General features: G+C 39.4%; 1 protein-coding gene across 7 annotated transcripts in view; it reads left to right on the top strand.

The window, feature by feature from the left end:
* The window catches only part of PAG1 (phosphoprotein membrane anchor with glycosphingolipid microdomains 1), a 111299-nt gene extending 93626 nt beyond the window's left edge, over nucleotides 1–17673 (top strand). For all 7 annotated transcript variants that reach the window (XM_015618758.3, XM_015618750.3, XM_015618755.3 and 4 more), the window contains 3 exons: nucleotides 1093–1682; nucleotides 6106–6165; nucleotides 8216–17673. In XM_015618758.3, the coding sequence (XP_015474244.1) occupies nucleotides 1093–1682; nucleotides 6106–6165; nucleotides 8216–8566 (1001 nt within the window). In that variant the 3' untranslated portion in view covers nucleotides 8567–17673. The remainder of the gene's footprint in view (nucleotides 1–1092; nucleotides 1683–6105; nucleotides 6166–8215) is intronic.
* The last annotated feature ends 610 nt before the right edge of the window (nucleotides 17674–18283 follow it).

The raw sequence follows: 18283 nt of genomic DNA, 5'->3' as shown, positions 1-18283 counted from the left end.
TCCACTTCTGTCCTGAGTTTTGCTGTCAGAGTATGGCTCCCTGCAGATGCTGTGTCTGTATGCCCTGAAAACAAGAGAAAGCAATGGCAGTGGCAACCACCAAATCAAGGGCATTGATTGCTTTGGCAGCACTTCTGTCACACTGTCAGCACACTGAAGGACACAGAAGAATGGGTTGTTTTTGTTGAGATAGTGCCTTAGGAACTGTACTAGGAAAAGTAAAGCTGTTCAGAAGTGATTTTTTAAAGAAATAGTGTGAGGTAAAGTTACCTACCATGCTTGAAACATGCTTGTATACGCCCATGAATGCATGCAAATGTCACACGTGTGGTGTAAGATGAGAAGCCCCATACATTTCAGTCGCTAATACTCCAGTGACAATGACATGTGGCCCACTTCTGGGACCTAAAACAACATGTTCTGCCTAACACTACCTTCTGAAGTCTAGTCTTCTCTCTTGTACATATGGCCAGCTCGTTAGTAGGTTGTCAACCTACATTATGTGCTGCGAGACTAAGAGAAGTATGGCTCAGCCTTCAGTGAGGAGCTTCTGGTGAGCGTGCAGGGAAGGCTGAGCAAAGTGCAATTCCAACGAGAATTTGGCCAGCATGTTAAACAAGCTGAGGGGTGGTAGGGAGGAAGAAGGAAGGCTTTCCTTTTGATTCCAAAGAATGGGGAAATGCAAAGAGGAAAATCTAACAAGGACTTTTTTTAAGGCGCTTGGTTGGAGCCTCCCACCTGTTTCCCATCTGAGACTACTGAGCACTCTAATCATTCAGTGAAACTGAGTACAAGGCAGCTGAATATCCATGCAAAGCTAACCTTCCACCCCCTGTTCTGACAGTGAATGTTGTTGCCATATAATGTGACTCGGGGGTGTACAGACTATTTTAGATGTTGTCAGAAAGATATTTTACCAGTAGGGTGCAGAAATGTCTGTAACTGGAACCTTTTGATAAGCAAAAAGCCTGTTAATTTACAGGCATTAGTATCATTTATCCTTTCCAGATATCACAAAGTGATGTAGAAAGTACCAAGTCACACCTTTTAGTTGTGCCTTTGTTTGTAATTCTTCTCTGTAATTTTTTTTAGTTCTTTCTGAGGACAGCACAGCTGCCTGTATCCAGCCTTATGAAGAAGTACAGACATCTGACCTACTAGATCAACAGGATAGTCTTGGAAAGTCTATAAAATGTCACCAGAGCCGGGAACTACCCAGTATTCCCCCTAACAACCCCATGGAAACTATAATCTCATCTAGAAATGCAGAAAATGATCAAGGTCTTGGAATGGAAGGGCCTTATGAAGTCTTGAAAGACAGCTCCTCTCAGGAGAACATAGTTGAAGACTGCTTGTATGAAACTGTGAAGGAAATTAAAGATGTTGGAGCAGTAGTCAGCATGGAAGGGAACTCTAACAGCAAATCAAAGGCTTCACTGACAGTTTCTGAAGGTCAGAATCAGATTCCTGAGTGCAGAATTGAGTCAGCAGAATATGCATCTGTTGACCGAAATAAGAAGAGTCGCCAAAGTGCAAATTCAGAAAGTCCTCTTGACAGCATACCAGATGTAGAAGATGAGCTTCCCCCTCCAGTACCCATGAAACTTCTTGATGAAAATGAGAATGTGCAAGAAAAAGATGTGGAAGAAGAAGTGACAGAAGGAGCAAGTAAACCAGAAAAGGTAAATATTGCAAATATTTTTCCTCATCAAATAGCCAAATAATGATAGAGAACATATGGGTGGCAGAGGATTTTATTTCTATGTAACAAAAAATAACAAGAAAAAAACCCCTCTCAAGATGAAACAAGACTGTAAATGGAAATATGATAATGTATAGTATAGTCTTTGCATTAGAGGCATAGGCTCATTCTATTGCCACTGGTATTTTTGATTGTTGCAGCTATGCACTGCATAAGGCTTTTCCCAAATATTATCCAGGAATTGCATAAGAGGCCTCTGCTTCTTTGTTTGATGGTTCTATACTTGTGGAAGCTATTACAAAGCACATCCAGTATCTGTCAGCATCTATATCTTGTTCTGAAGCCCACTCTTCTTTTTTTCCTAATGAAACGGCAACTTACAAAAAGGAGAAGGGGGCATCCGTGGTGGGTGTCCTTACTTTAGATATGCCTCTTTTGTTGGGCCACCTTGACTTAGCTGGGCAAGTGTTAGGCACTCCCTCAAAGTGACTCACTTTGTCTTTTGCTGTAGGAGTGAGGTATAGAAAGAGATTGCAGCTGTATGTTTTTTTATTTGTCAAATTCTGTATGTCACATAATAAACAGCGTATAAGGAATTTCTAAGTGTTGAAATCACAGCCAAAAGTTAAGTTTTCTCAGCAGCTTATGCTTCCCCCTTGAAGTGAGTTGTGCTGAATTCTTTGAAAAATAGAACTATGACATTTTCAACAGTTTGTAGTTTTTTATCAGAAGTCATTTTAAGGATGCTTTCAGATCATAGGAGAGACTTCTCATAAAACTGTTGAGTTTGCATTTTTCAGAATGTTTAGATATCTTATTAATTGTGAATGAAAGAACTGTAGGTTTAGCGGATTTTTGGTGTCCAAGTTATCAAATAATATTAGGTAGATTTTGAGGAAATTTTTAAAAAAATTCTTAAAATGCAATGTGTCTTCTAAATGTAAGCATTTATGTGAAATATCACAGCAGAGCTGAGGTGTTGTTACTTGTTTCTGGTTGTTCTCTTATTTGAAGAATTTCAGTAATCCAGGAAGAAGGCCAAATAATATCTTGTTAAATAAATAACCATGTAACTTGTAAAGCACAATAGAGTCCAAATGAATAAACTGAAGACTTCTTGCAGCATAAAAATTGTTTAGCTAGACTCTTCAGTGCACATTTTTACAAATAATGAGCTCGTTAAGTAGAAAATTAAGAAGTGATTGTCAACAATAGTCCAGCAACATTCCCCCCTCCCACATTCCAGCCATAAGTAATTTCTAATTAAACTTTTAGATAAACAGCTTTGCATAACAGTGACATTTTTCCTACCAGGTGTGAAAAGACAAGCAGAAAGTAATTGTATTTCCCAGGCACTGATACAAAGGAAAAGAGATACAGATGCAGAGCTTTGCTGCTCTGTAGCTCCCCAGCACACCATGTATGCAGTGTCAGTGACTGCAAGGAGTGGGAATTGATTAAAATGGTTCGGGTTTTGAAGGATTAATCAGGAGATGACACACGCAGTCCCCCAAGTGCCAGAAAAAAGGTGTTTGTCTAATTAAAATTTATTCAGGGCTGAAGCCACCCTGAGTTAAATCTTGGGCAGCATCAGATCATTCCCGTGCTCGCTGCTGGGTACATGCATTATGCATCGAGGTGTGCGCCTGTCCTGTCCTTGAGAGCTACAGCTGCAGCAGAGCTGGAGATATGGTAATTGATGGAATATATAAATGTCATTATTGTTGGCATTGTGCAGGGAGGTGGCTGTGGGATTGTTTTTCTGTTGTGATGATGATAATTTTTCCCTTTATTTTGCTGCTTCAAGCAGTGCAGAGCAATGCTTGGTTTTTACAATGTGGCTACCGAAACCAAGAGGTTCTTGGAAATATGTGTTACACTGATAACTCTTTTAGTTACACCCCATAGGTGCTTCTGGTTTTGCTTCCTCTTCTATGAGTCTACTTAGCTGCTTTGTTTAGCATGACATCTGTATCCCAAACTCTTCAACCTTCTACTCTGGCCCTGATGAAGACAGAGGTTGTGTGTACATCATGCAAGTGTCCCTCACTGTAATGAGGGCATAAAGAAGGGACAGGCAGGGAGGCACCTGTGTAACCGAGGCTTCTACCTACCAACAGAGGGAACAGACTGTGTGCAAGCTGTTTCAGTCTCACCAGCTAAAAGGGGGCAGCCAGGGTGATCCCCAGCCCGTGCCCAGTCCCTGAAGCACACCAGTCTGGGAGAGAACCAGGTGCACCAAGCCAGAGACCATTCCCATATATAACAGCATGAAAACAACAATGCGTTCTTTTAAGAGGACGGTGTGAAATAATGTATGAAAATTTACCTAAACTGGTTTTTGGCTGTCACCCAGCCAAACTCTTTGGAAAGACTTGGTGAAGAAAGGCATACCTTTAATAGCACAAAGCCTCTTATAGGCCTCTATCACCTGCAAAACCTTGTGCATAGTTCTTCTAATGATACTGGGAAAGTAGAATAGATTTCTTTAGTTCTTTCTTTTATTTAGAAAGGAAGTATGGACCTCCTTTTTCACCCAGGTCTTTCCAGAGTGAGCATCAGTAGAAATGCTCTCTGTGTGTCCATCTGGCTGCTGCCATCTGATTTCAGCCTTGCACAGCCCGAGGATGGGCAAAGCATCTCTTAGAAATGCACCAGAGGAGAATGTTCTTCTTGTTCTTGTGCCCAAGTCAGGAGCAGCAGCTGAGCCAAAGAGCAAAAAATCAAGTGCTGTTGAGGAACGAAAAGAAAGTGGAAGGCAAATAAGGAAACATGTTGTCTGTGTTGCTACTCTTGAGGTTTCAGCATAGATTAAAATGTTGCTAGGTACAAAAGGTTTAGGGGCAAGTGGGATTTTTTTAACTTTGAAGGATAACAATATTCTCCAAAACTGATGTGTCACAAGCTTCACATTTAGAAGGAAGAATGCTATATCCAGGGGAGCAGCACAGGATGGCAAACACCCTGGGGTATTTATCAGTACTTGAGTGGGAAACTGTAGAAGGGGTCCTGACACATGGTGCTTATTGACACACTGATGACAGAAAAATCACTGAAGAATTTTATGAGCACATGGTTGTTTTAATGTGTGAGGATCAAATTAGCTTTCTCCCCAGCACAAAAAATAATACTGCAGATAGGAAAGACTAAACTAAGTTGCTGTACTGATCTAATACAAAGCCAAAATATATTTGAACTTTTCCCTTTTTTTTAAGTAAAAAAAAGCACAGGTTAAAGAGCACTGTTCACCAGTCTGTGAGAAAGAAGTGACGGAGTTTGTCAGTGTGAGGGAAGCTCTTCAGGAGCAACAGGCAGAACTTCAGTATGCTTTGGGCCAGAAAACTGTCAGAAGTGCTCAGGAACCTGGAGTTTGGTATTTACCAGAAGTAAAAACAACAAGAAGATGGAAGGAGGAAAGAATCTATCACAATGAGCCTCTGAGAGGAAAAAATAAAAAAAGTTCTGTGTACCTGGAAGTGGTTTTTAATAAAAAACTGGGCTAAAAATAGCTCTAGTCCTCCTTGTTGGCTTGCATTGGAGGTGGTATGAAGTATTTTAGTTGGAGAAGTTGTGTGAAAGTCCAAAATACAGCCTTTTAACAGTGCTGGAAGGCTCCCTCTGAATCACTGTGGAGCAGGAGTCTGGCAAAACTTTCTTGCCCCAGGGAGGAGGCAACCCACAGTTGCTGTATAGCAGCAGGGTCTTTGTTGTTGTAAAGGTCCGAAGGCATTTTTCATAAAAGCAAAATGCTTTTCCCCTGATGTATCATTACCTGTTTTACACAGAACACTTCAGATGCTTGAAATTAGACTTGATACCAAACCAAGCCCTCCATCCTTTAGTGACTGCTGTGTGACCTGGCTCCAGCTCAGGGTGGGCCTCAGCAGATCTGAGTGGTTGTGTGCTGCTGAGCACCTCTGCACAGGGACTGCATTCCAGGGATGGGGAGGACACAGCTCTCCCATGCAGGATCTACAGAGTGAAGGACAACAATCATCCAAAAGGTGTCAGCTGAGTATTGTTCTTTTGTCATCTTTTGAAAGGACAACTGGTGTATCACAACAGCTGATGTCCAGTTGTTCAGAAGCCTCTGCAGATACTTCATAATAAGTGTAAAGGCAGGGGTACAGTGGTGCAGAGTTTCTTTTAACCATTACATTATTTTTACCCTTTTCAGGTCAGGACAAGAGAAGACACATTAAAAAGCTTTATTAACCTCAGTGCTGTTATCTCCAGAGAAGTACTGTGAATAGTGGGGATATTAACTATGTATAATGGAACTTGAGAGCAAATGACCATAAAATATAATGTATTGATTTTAATGGGAGGGTTTTGTTACGGATTTTGCACTGTTGATGGGTAATGTGCCTTTTATTTTCTTTCTTTCTTCCTTTTTTTTACAGAGGCTTAGTTCAGTGTCTTACAAGTCTCGAGAGGAAGATCCATCTCTTACAGAAGATGAGGTAGGTTTCTTGCATTAAATTCAGTAACTAACTAGAGACCAATTTTTAGGCAGAATTTAGCATAAGCTCTACATGATTAAGCAGAATCTAAGAAAGGTGAAACTTGTGTGAAGAGAAAATTAAAGCCCAAGATTCTTTGCACAGAGTTTCTATTGCCATGTTCCTAAAATCAGAACTATTCTAACATATGGTTGTATCAGGCCCAAAGATGAAAAATGGTGTCAGAAAATAGTAGGAGACCACAATTAGTTGATTCTTAGGGGGTAATTGCTTGATTTGGATGACAAGACCTTCTCAAGTTTAACCAGCAGCCTTTTGAAACATATGCTCTACCTTCCCCAGACAAAGTGTTTGGGGCTCTGGGAAGTAAATTGAAGCACAAGAAAAGCACTGGAACATAAACTGTTCTTTAAAATGTCTGTTGGTCAGATAAATGGAGGAGAGTTAAACAAAGAGCAAAGTTAAACATAAATAAGGCTGTTTGGGATCATCTCCAGTACACCCATGCCATTTATAAATATGTTATCTGGACATAAAAGTAAACACAAACTTGGCAATGAGCTAAGTGAGCTAATGCCTTCTGCTAGGAGAAGCATTCCCAGACGTTAATGAATAACCTGATCTTGAACTGTGTTAATGCAATCTAATCCTGAGAAGAGTTAAGTATAGATGAGAAAAAAAGCCATTTTTTGTTTGGTTAGCTGAAATCGTAAAAAGTTAGAAGTATTGCTATCTCCAGGTTGATGTCCCTCTAAAACAAACAAAAACCAACCAGCACCAAAAACCCCAAACCAAAAACAAACAAAAAAAACCCCCCAACCAATCAACCAACCAAACTCACCCTCACACAAACACACACCAAAAAAAATCCCAAAATTATCAGAAGTCATCCAATTCATCTGCTTCAGTCTGTGTTGCTGAATGGAAATGCGCATTTCATGCCAATCTACTCTTTCAACTGGATCGATACAAACCGAGAATGGCCTTGCATGCTTGGGAAAGACTTTAAATGCAATAGAAGAGCTGTGTTGCATACTGGGTACCAGAGATGCCATGCAGGGAATTTCAGCCATCTGTCCTGTGCAAGGGCTAGTACCCATTTGGCCTGGGAGAGGGATTTAAGCCTGATCCCTGTGCTTGGCACCAAGCCCAGGTAATCCCTGAGCAGAAGGACATGTGTGGGTGTGGGCTTCTCCTCACTATTTCATGAAGGGCCACTTTCATGCACTTGTTGAAGTATACCACCTCACCAGAGGGAATTTTGAGTTAGGAATGAAATGCTGTCTCCCTTTCTGCTGTTTACAGCTGAGAAGTTTCAGTCTCCAGTCTAAAGTTCACATACTCAGTGCCTGAGAAGCAGCTCTTCTTTGTAGGCAGAGTATAGTCAACAGAGCAGACCTATCAGTATTGGCACTATTGGCTGTTATCTGGTGTGAGTAATTTATTTACAGATTTTTAATACTGTCTTCACATGTGTTGGTGCCTATTTAGTCCTGCCTATAAAAACAACAATTAGCTATTCTTCTACTGCAGTGTCTCTAAAAGCAAAAAAGTAGCCACAACCATTAAAAATAGTAACAATAGTTTTAAAAGCCCTAAGGATCAGACAGCATCCTTCTCCTACATTACAGCAGTTCAATCTGATCCTCCTTTTGATGCCTCTCTCCCTGTTGAGTCCAAATTGACTCCGGGACCACAGCAAAACTTTCAAGAGCTCCTGGTCACAAAGCCATTTCCTTTTGCCCAGTTCTAATTTTCTTGCCAGGGTTTTATATTCATGGAAGTTTTACATTTACAAAATTATTTTATAAAGCACTCTTTTTTTGAAAGAAAACCAATTTATAAATGCATACTAGAAAAAGAAGGATTTGTAAGAAATAATTTTTATATTTGTTTCAAGGAAAAAATCATATTCTTTTAGAAAGGATATCTTTTTATCAGAAGATCTTGTCTTTCCTTAAATAACCAACATCCTTGTAGTACAAGGGTACAGACTGATGCCTAAGCTTTATGCCATGCTTCATACTCAGCAGGTGTCTCCTTTTCCTAGATCTCAGCCATGTACTCATCGGTGAGTAAGCCGGGACAGGCCATCAAGGCACTGGACTCTCCTTACACCTGCATTCAAGAAATCACATCTCAGAGGTCGCCGTCTATTTGCAGTGGCCTCTATGCAAGTGTGAAAGACTTTGAAAACACCCTAAATTCTACCACTGTGCCTCAGTCAGCGGACAGACCAAATGGGGAGCTGGAGCCGGACTATGAAGCTATCCAGTCAGTGAGCCAAGAAGAAGAGAGGACCTTGTCTGTGCCTAACACAAACCACACTGCTCTTTCAGGAGAGAATGACTATGAGAGCATAGGGGACTTGCAGCACCACAGGGAATTCACCAGACTTTAACTACTCCGGCAGCAGATTTCCCCACTGTTATTTTCAAAGGACAAGTGAAACATGGAGAGGGAAGTGCTTTTCCTTTTGAGGAACAAAGCTAAGTTTGGAACACAAGTTGTGAAGAAGCAATGTATATTTCAGCCAGGGTGTGATAGCCGCTGGTTTTTCTGAGTGGTGGTTCAAGGCTCATGGGAAAGGGTACGTCAGGTCAGAAAGATGACCAGGACAATGTAAAGGTTTCTTTATTATTATTATTAGCTCCAAGGCAAACGTAATTTGGGGAGTACCGTGCTCGTCATCCTGAAAGGATTATGTACCAAAAAGACTACTTTTACACAAAACTAGCTTCTCATTTTAAGAGATTATTTTATGTCATTTTCTTCAAAGTGTTTTTCAAGCATAATTTTTCATTCAAGTTTCGGCATCCACAATGTTGAGCAAACCACGGATAATTGTACCTCAACTCAGACTTTCTTTGCAGGGCTGGGGAAGATGCACTCACTTCTGAGTCTTTTGGGGAGCTCTGTTCACTTTCACTGCAACTAAAGTGCAAACAACAGTAGTTCACAAGGGACTGACTTACAAATGTACTTGAATTAATTCTGCTGGCTTTTTCTTTTTTCTTTTTCTTTTTAATGTCAAGGGCTGTAGAATGTGACTTGCAGCATTTGAGATGTGTACTGGTATTTGTAGGGGTTTTGTTTGATTATTTGTGAAATATCCCTTTAAAATGGCAGTGGTCACCCTTAGCATTCTTGCACTGTTTCCCTCAAATGGATACAAACACCTACACATACACACCCCAGACCATTGTCATGTTGCAAAAAGCTGTGCAGATGAATGCATTGGCATAATGTGTAGTCTAACCTTAGTAGTGTTGAGTAATTTTTTTGCAGAATTTTGCCCTTTTTAAAGACTTAAATATTTTAATATGTTTGTCTAGTTTCTTATATAGGAAAAATTATGTACTGTGTTGAGTGTATAATATTTTTATTTTTTACAACATATTTTTCATCTTCAGAGTTTTTGTAGATTAACTTACTGGGGTTTGTAACAGGAGGAATCCCATTCTTTATTTGGGCTTTATTTGGTTTTGTTTTTAAAATTTTTTTCCTATTTCAAAAGTAGATAAATGAGAATTGCTTTGGGGTTGTTTTGTTGGCTTTTTCTGTCTCCTTGAGCAGGGATATGGAACATGCCTTGCAGTTTTTAAGCTAAAATCATAGAGTCTGTGTAAAAGAACACTGCCAAAGGGCAAAAAAGAGGCGAAAGAGACAGTGGGATTTAGTTAGGTATAGCCACTGGCCGTCTTTGTTCTTCTGCTAAAAGGCAGAACAAGGGGCAACCAGGATCTTCTTGGGCCTCTGACAAGCAGTTTGAAAGCCACTGGCTTTTCAAAAATACTGAGTTATTCTGTTACTGTGCAAAGCAAAGTACAGTGCTTGGATGAAATACGCGGGTACTGGATTGGTACTTTTTTTCTTCAAGAATAATACAATAAATAGTACAATAGTACAAGAATAGTCCAGCAGGAAAGAACTAGCATTGTGTAACATGCATGTGCACATATCCCCATGTATATAAGCATACACTTGTAATTTGGACACAAGTATAAGTTATAGTCCAAACTTGGAAACATTCACATACGTAATATCTGGCATGCGCTTGAAAAGCAGTTTATTTTTAATTCAAAATAAACAGTACATAAACTGAGGTTGACTTATTCTGTAGTAAACAAAACAGGTTTACTTTCAGCTCAGTTGGTACTGGGTTTTGAAGGTTGAGCCCTTCTCGGATCCTTGGTCAGTGCTCAACCTGACATGGTACTATAAAGAGCAAACATAGATCTGGTTACACACATTTATTAGAAATAGCTTCATAACTGAAAGAAGCGTGCTGATTTACAGGCTTTGCCTGTAAGTAGTACAGCTCTGAGAAGCAGTGCAGTTGTGCAGTCAGCCTCTGCCCACAGGGTGATTCAAACTTCATGGATCCTGGTCTTGTGTGACAGTGCAGCACACTTGATCTACAACACTCTTCCTTGGAGGAGAAGCAGTTCAGACCACTCTACATCCATCCTGATCTTGACCATGCTGCCATGTTTTGACAGCTGCAGAAAACCCTTTGCTTCCACTTCAGTGCTTTTTAAGGATGACTGTGGTCTTGCTTTCTGGAGTTTTTCCCTTTGTAAAAGTTTTTGTGTCTGTTTCCTTGAATGTGAATTCATGAAGTTTACCTGTGAATGTTCTCTCCTACTTCACACTGTTTCAGGCCAAAGATAAAATGCACCATGTTTCAGAAGATTTGTTGTGCTAAGTCTGGAGAATGTCTTTAGTCTTTAACTATGTGTTTGCTGTCTCTTCCTTGCTCAGGGGTACCAGTTTATATATGTAGTCCTCAGCCTGACTCCTGCAGCTTAGTGGCAGGCATACCTCAACTCCTGAAATTCCCAAATACATCTCAAGATTTAGTTATCCCTTTACATGGATGACTGCTTTTAGAGAAACAGTAGGAACACGAGGTTTGCCAAGTTCACTAGATTCAATTCCAAGACCAATTCAAAGATATCTTGAGATAATGTCAGTTGATAGCAAAGTATAGCGCTGAATTCTTTATTGTAAAATTTTAAGGTGCAAAAAAAAAAGAAAAGCAAACATGACTCTAGAAATACCCTCATTGAGACCAGCAGGTCAAAGGATGGTATAGGACTGTCCAGTCATTCTGTTGTCTTTCATTGCCAGACCAGAAGTCTTGCTTTGTAGGAAGGGACACAAGTCCTGCCATTCTTTCTTCTGTCTGTTCTGACAACTGCTCCTGAGACCTCCTAGACTTCCCTTTTTCACAGTGAAAGAAGAATTTTCCTCCCCCTCTCTTCTTTCTTTGGTTTCTGTTTTTAATCTGTCTCATACAGCCTTGCACTGGGAGCTGGTACCATGTCTGCAGTCCTGTGGCAGTGGCACATTCTTTCCTTTTTAAATCACTTTCAGGCTGGTCACAGCCTTTTAATGGTCCATCAGACCTCAATCTCATGGAGAAACAGTTCACATTTTGGATTGCTGCTTTTGGGATGTGATCCTGCCCTCAGCCTTGAGACCCACATACACTGGACTTAGAAGCTGCAAAAAAGAATTCTCCTCCTGAACAAGGATGTACAGAGGAGTCCATAACTCCCCTGCAATCTCCATTGTGTAGTCTAATGGTAAAGGAAAATGTTTTAGAATTTAGTCTGAGGTTGGTAAGTATTTACATTTCTTGACAAAGAATCATGGATCTGGTTTAGTTCCCTCTTCCCAGAAGTAATACTTGTTCCATTATAGCTGTTGTCAGTGCTTTCTTTTCATTAAAATATTTGATAGAAAGATTTTTCCAGCAGTAATCCCCAAAGAGATAAATCTGACTGTAAAGAAAAGGGAGTCTCTTCTACTTGTCTCTTTACTGTTCTTTTTAACTCTTTCACCATATCCCTAAAGAAGATGTCAACATCCAAAATGAAGTATTGGTTACCTGGTGATGTTTTCTGGGGAAGCTTCACAGTCTATTTCTTTGCTTCCTTTTTCTGGCACAACTGTACAATAAGATCTCACATCAAATTGCCACCGTAAGGCCAGGAGAAGCTGTAATGTATATATACATTATATATAACTATATATAATGTATATATATGTGTGTGTGTGTGTATATATATATATAACAGAATATAACTGCACTAGTAAAAAGGTGGTTTTGATTTCTCTCTAGGAACTGGTAGAAAATAGGAAATGCAGTTCAGACATCTCTTCCATGAATCTGTGTCTCCCATGAGCATTGTTCTTACCACATACCTAAACCAGTGCTAATCCAATATGTAAACCAGTCATCCTTTTCTACCATAGTGTAGAATAACTTTCTCAGCCACAGACAGAAGTAAATTCTTTGCAGATACATGTAGCACAGGCATGTACCTAATTACCACAGTTAGATCAGTTAAGAGTGCCTTTTCTACAAAGTAGCTAGTACTTCCATACTTTTTTCCATACTGCATGTGTTAAACTCAAAAGTACAAAGGGACAACCCCAACGTTTACTTGTTCCAAGTTGGAAACATCTTTATAAAGACACATTTAATGTACTGGACCTCAGTTAGCCCTACAATAGCAATACTCACTCCCAAACATCCAGTGAAAAGCCCAGTAATGTAGCTATGATGACTAAGCTTTGCAATAAGAATTATCTGTCTTCTTTTGAAGAAACTAGGTTTTACAATAGTGAGCATTCAGGGAGGTGGTGTTCATGTCAACTGTGAACAATTCGTTGCTTCAGTCTTTCTATTAATATAAATTGCAGACTTGCTTACATGTAGCAGGATCCATGGAGTAAGGGACGAGTAGGTGTGGGGATTCATGTTCATGACTAACTCAGAGTTGGGTTATCCCCATAGTTTCAACTGGCTGATGACCAGCTGCCTTGTTCTCCAAGCCCTCATCTATCGTGCCTTCAAGGAATCCATCCTGCAGGGATGCTTCTGGGCTGCGTGCTTCTCCATGGCTCCCTGAACAGCTCCTGTCCGCTGTTTCGAACACAGTTCCGTATACGTGGTGCTCTCTGTTCAACCGTTCAATGGTGCTTTTATAAGATGCTGGATAAATGGTTTGCATGTGCTTTCTGAAAGCTGACGTGTAAAGCTGTGACACAGAGTGCTCTCTCCGGTATTGTCTGCTTCCCAGAACTTAGCGTTAACTGTGCTACTCCTGGCTACAAAAGCTGACAGCGCTGCCTTGTCCCTTGCTCATCTCACCAGAGCCAGAGTGGAGTCACCACGTGTGACAGGCCTGCCTAGGCTGGGACATGGGTGTTTAAAAGCAGCCATTCAGGCCAGGCAACATGACTCATCTCTGCACTGTGGGACTGGAAACATCATAGCCCAGCTCAAGAACCTTTTTTCTGTCTCCTGTTGTGCATATACATTTGTTTGCCATGTGACTGTAAGAAATCTGTTTCTGCAACAAACATTTTAATTTGGACCACACTCCTGTGAGGGACTTTTGCTCTTAGGCAAATAACCATTTATTTCAGATAAATTTTATTTTTTGAGATTGGCGTACACCTGAATAAGGCTCTTACATGCCTCACAAGTAATTTGGAGTGGTAGTCTGCTACAAAATAGAAGAATGCAGAAAGATGCTTAGCCTGACAGATGCTCTTTTGGTGGTGTGCTGAAGACTTTCAAGGGCAGGTCTCTTCCTGGGAGCAGGGAACATAATTATTGTTAATATGATTTCATACCCTGGTGTTGTAGTTGATTTGTAGCATCTCTTCTGGGATGGTGGTGGCTGAAGTCATTGCCAGAGCAGATCTCAGCCTCAGAAAAGAAAACATATATATATATATATGTATATATATATATATAATATAATATACATATATATATATATAAAATATACCCCTTGCTGGCAAGCAACATATGTTCAGGATTATGTTGAAGATGAATGCTGAAAATGGAACATCACATTAAAATACAGGGTTCTCTTTCTTCAAGGAGAGAGAACCCCTTAGGTTGGTCAGTGTAAAATATCCCAGGCTTACAAAATGTATTAAACAAATTAATTGCCTATGTGGTGATTTTCCAGGAGTGTATTAGGATATGACATACAGTAGTCACTGCTCTTTTCTTCTGAAGAGCAGAAAGATGGCAACTTATTTGTAATATAAGGTTCCCATTGATTAACTGATAAAACTTAATTCACATATAATCCAAAGGTCAGCAAGAGTGTCTACACAATGTAGATATATTTTAGCTCCAGCACCTCAATTTCCATAGAAATGCACAGATGATCTTTGTTTATTATTACATACCCCTTGGTCTGTGCCCAGTCTATGGGTAACATAAATCTTACAGTTCTGTTTTAACAAGCTGCGAGGTTTTGTTTCTGGAGGCCTTCAGTTTTAAACTGGCCAGAAGGACAGTCACTACAAATATGATAGCAAAGTGCCTAAAAATATGGATGTTTCTGTAAAGGTAAAGATGCTCACTGTTACTGCACAGCCACTTGACTACTGTATGTGGTGCTCTCTTGCTATACACACTCCTAAATACTGGCTTTCATTTCTGTTGTTCATTTATTGTTATAATAGCACAGTCTGACAAGGGTTTGTCTCTGAAATTCATTGGCTAATTTTAACTAGCATGTGTTTGTACAGAAAATACAAAACGGTTTTTTTCATTTAGAAAGCAGCTATGTTATTTCTTACAGTTTATTATAATGCAACAATCGGTTTAGATTATTTATAAGGTGTGTAAGTATCACTTGCCTTCAAAATGCTTCATTTGAGATTTCAGAATGCCTCCTGTTCACTACAAGACAATATAACCAACTCTTGTCCTTTCAATCTTGTTATATTGGGGAGGGGGCTTAAATCTTACAAATCTTATTACTAAAAAAAAACCTCACTGATGGATGTGAAGTGCTGATGTTTTCAATTCCTAACATCTAAAAAGAGAACAATTTTAACTCCTATTTTAACTTTCAGCATAGGTGGGATTTAGACTACTCTCTTATTTATGGAACTGCTCTTTCCCCCCTATGTTCAGCTGTCACTATCTTAGTATCTCTTGTGTCCTTAGTGAAATATGACAGTTGTACAGAGGGGGCAGAAACTGCATGACATTAACACTTCTGACTGGGCCCTTTTCAATGGGCCTGTGAGACTCAGGAGCCTGGACTTCAGTCAGATGTTCCAAGGTAATCACATCCTGTCTGGAGGACATCTGTGGATGTCTTCACTTTCTTTCACGGCAAGAAATTCTGTAGCTTGCAAGCACTCATGACACTCAGAGATACATACAGGATGTGAAGTGTCACAACGTTTATATGTATTATTAGAGACATCTAAGAGCACAAGAACCTGCTTTCTCACTTGTCTGAGGATCCTGGAATTTGCTCATTGTATCTGAGAAAGGTCACATAACCAGTCTCCTCAGAACGTCCTACCAGCCGACAGGTCTTTGCAATGAGCCACTGTGGTGGCTCCTGAGTTTCTGCACGTACCACCTTGATGATTCCCAGCAGGGCCTATCTCATCTCATCTTTGTGGCAGTGACTACTTAGGAATGGCCTTTTGCTTCACAGTCCCAACCCCTTAAACTTAAGGAAGGGCATGTGAGCTGCTTCTCCTCAGTCTGACTGGTCTTTCTAGATGGAAGTGTGCTGAGAGCCCACCTTCAGACCCACAAAAAAACATCCACTGTCAGGGTAAGACAGGCACAGCTAGTAAGAAAGAGGTAAAGTAACAATAGCTAAGTTTCCAAGTTTAATTTGCACTTCCCCCATCTCACAGACAACCTGCCTCAAAAGATTTTTAAAACAGAAAAGGTTACAGTAAAGGGATGAGTTGCACAGGAGATGGACAACATTGTTTATTCTTCTCAGTATTCCCTATATACAGAGAGGTGGGAGCAATTCAGCACCACTCAACCATGATGCAGTTGGATTATCTTTTATCAAGCCTCTGTATCAACAGAACTGAAATTAATAAATTCTAAATACATTACTTTGTTCTATTAGAAGCCCAACATAGACAAATGTAAATGCACTAAAGTAAGTACCATATGTAGATCTTGATTTGCATCATACGGGGTTTTTAGCAAAAAACAAATCCAAAACCCAAATGAACAAAAAACCAGCTCTAACTGGATTATTTTATTTAAATAGAATTCTTTGCATGAGCTAAGGCTGCAGGATTGGGCCCTAAGAGTTTAGAAGTTTGGTTTAGTGATAGGTACTTTTGTTTGTATTTTCAGTGAAATGTCTTTTCTTTCTTTTATATTAGTGAATTGACATGACTTCCACAAGAACAACAAAAAATAGTCAGTTATTTGGATAATTATGTCCATAATGATTAAAATCATGCCTCAAGAGTAAGAGTAACTTAAAATTGGGTGCTATATGAGCTTCAGCATAAAATTGCTTTACATATGGAACACTGCATACTTAGAAGATAGCGGATAAGAATTTGTAAATACAGACAGTTGTTTTATCTATTGTTTTATAATGGAAAAATATGTCTTACTGGAATATCTCTGAGCAAAATTCTCTTACATAGTGTTCTAGCTATAAAAAAAAGTTTTCTTTTGAAACAACTATTTGAGTCTCTGATAACTGACACAGAACTGCAAAACATCCTCAAAACAGTATGAGCTTGTGAAAAGAGGTTTAGAACTGAGCTGGCTATCTTAGAGAGGATATAGTTGAACATACTGAGAAGAGAAGCTCTGTAGGCAGTGAGAGCAGCTCAGTGATTCAGTGACTGTGCCATATGCACCTGGAGTCAAAGCATGCAGGCTTCTGAGATGGCATTTACTAGGGCTTGTTTGCTACATGAAGGGTTATTTGGCTTGCTACCTGTTTGAAATCAAAATACTTTCATCAACACCACTGCAAACACTCAAATACTGTTGTTTTGCAGAATGGATGTTCCATAAATTGTAGTTTAACTGTAATTGCAGGGTTTATCCTACTGTTAGAGCAGTTCAGATCCAACACTAAATTGCATTTTGTAAATTAACAAATGCCACTAAATTCCTCTCAATATTTTGTAATAGTATACACAAATTGATGTCATTTAGTCATACCTTTGTTCCTAGAATCTTCATCAGATATTTCTATAGCCAATTCAGCTTTTGGCTGCTGAAAGCACAGTAGGCAATTATGGTTATTTACTGTAAATGTAGACAAGTTTTATGTAAATATTTCTGGGGGAAAAAGGCTACATGAACATATGAAGCAGTTATCTAAAAGTAAGAACCTAAGTCAATAATAAAAAATGCAGGTTTTATTTATGTACAGTAGTATCCTAATATTTACTTGTTTATATGCAGAAAAAAAATCATATGATTCTGTGCTGTATTATCTGAAAGCATTTAAAAGAGACTCTGCCATTTTCTCTGGTTATTATATTTGCAAATAATTCTTGGAATTATCGGAAATCCATGTAAATGATGTCAAATGGGAAACATGTTACATTACAATGAAATTATTTTAATTTAAAAATCCTGGCAAAATTCATTGGACTAAAATCTATATATAAATTCAATAGCCAGACAGAATAAACCACAATAAATAAGCTTTGTCTTTTGTTTTAGTGGTTTTGTTCAGTGGTTGGTTGGTTGGTTAGTTTTTACCTGTGCTTCTTCTTGTTGTTTTGTTAACAAATATATTATTCAGTCCTTGCAGTCACTTCATCCTGCAGGTCTTAAAACCTGTGTTATTTTACAGAATTCTATTTGTTCTGGGAATTTTGTGCTGATTTCATTATCTGACAAGAACTACTAAGACTTCTTTGTGATATATAGCACCTTACTCCTCCCAAAGCCACAATCCTGTCAAGATTCAAGCATGTACACAACAGCACCAATTATAAGTTGTCTCTGACTAAAGCAGGGACTGCCATGAATGTAGTGGCACTACGCTCTTTAATGCAGGTAAGAATATTGGGTTTGAGCCTTTCAAAGATGTGCAGCTTTCAGCATTTTTAAAGTTGCAATTACCAGCCCTGTGGATTATCCTCTGAAATTGCCATGGCATTTGATTCCCTTTCCTTTGTTATAGATGCTCTTTAGGTAATGTTCCCCATCCATTTGCTGCACTGCTGTCAGTAGCAAGACTCATTTGTGTAGAAATACTTTTAAGAGCATCCTGAAGCATTTCAGAGGCAAGTGACTTAGGACCACTGCTAAATATGTAACACAGAT

This window comes from Parus major, chromosome 2, assembly GCF_001522545.3.
Source record: "Parus major isolate Abel chromosome 2, Parus_major1.1, whole genome shotgun sequence".
In the NCBI taxonomy this organism is placed as follows: Eukaryota; Metazoa; Chordata; class Aves; order Passeriformes; family Paridae; genus Parus; species Parus major.
Note: the sequence above shows the minus strand (reverse complement) of the source record. Positions and strands in the feature narration are given on the sequence as shown.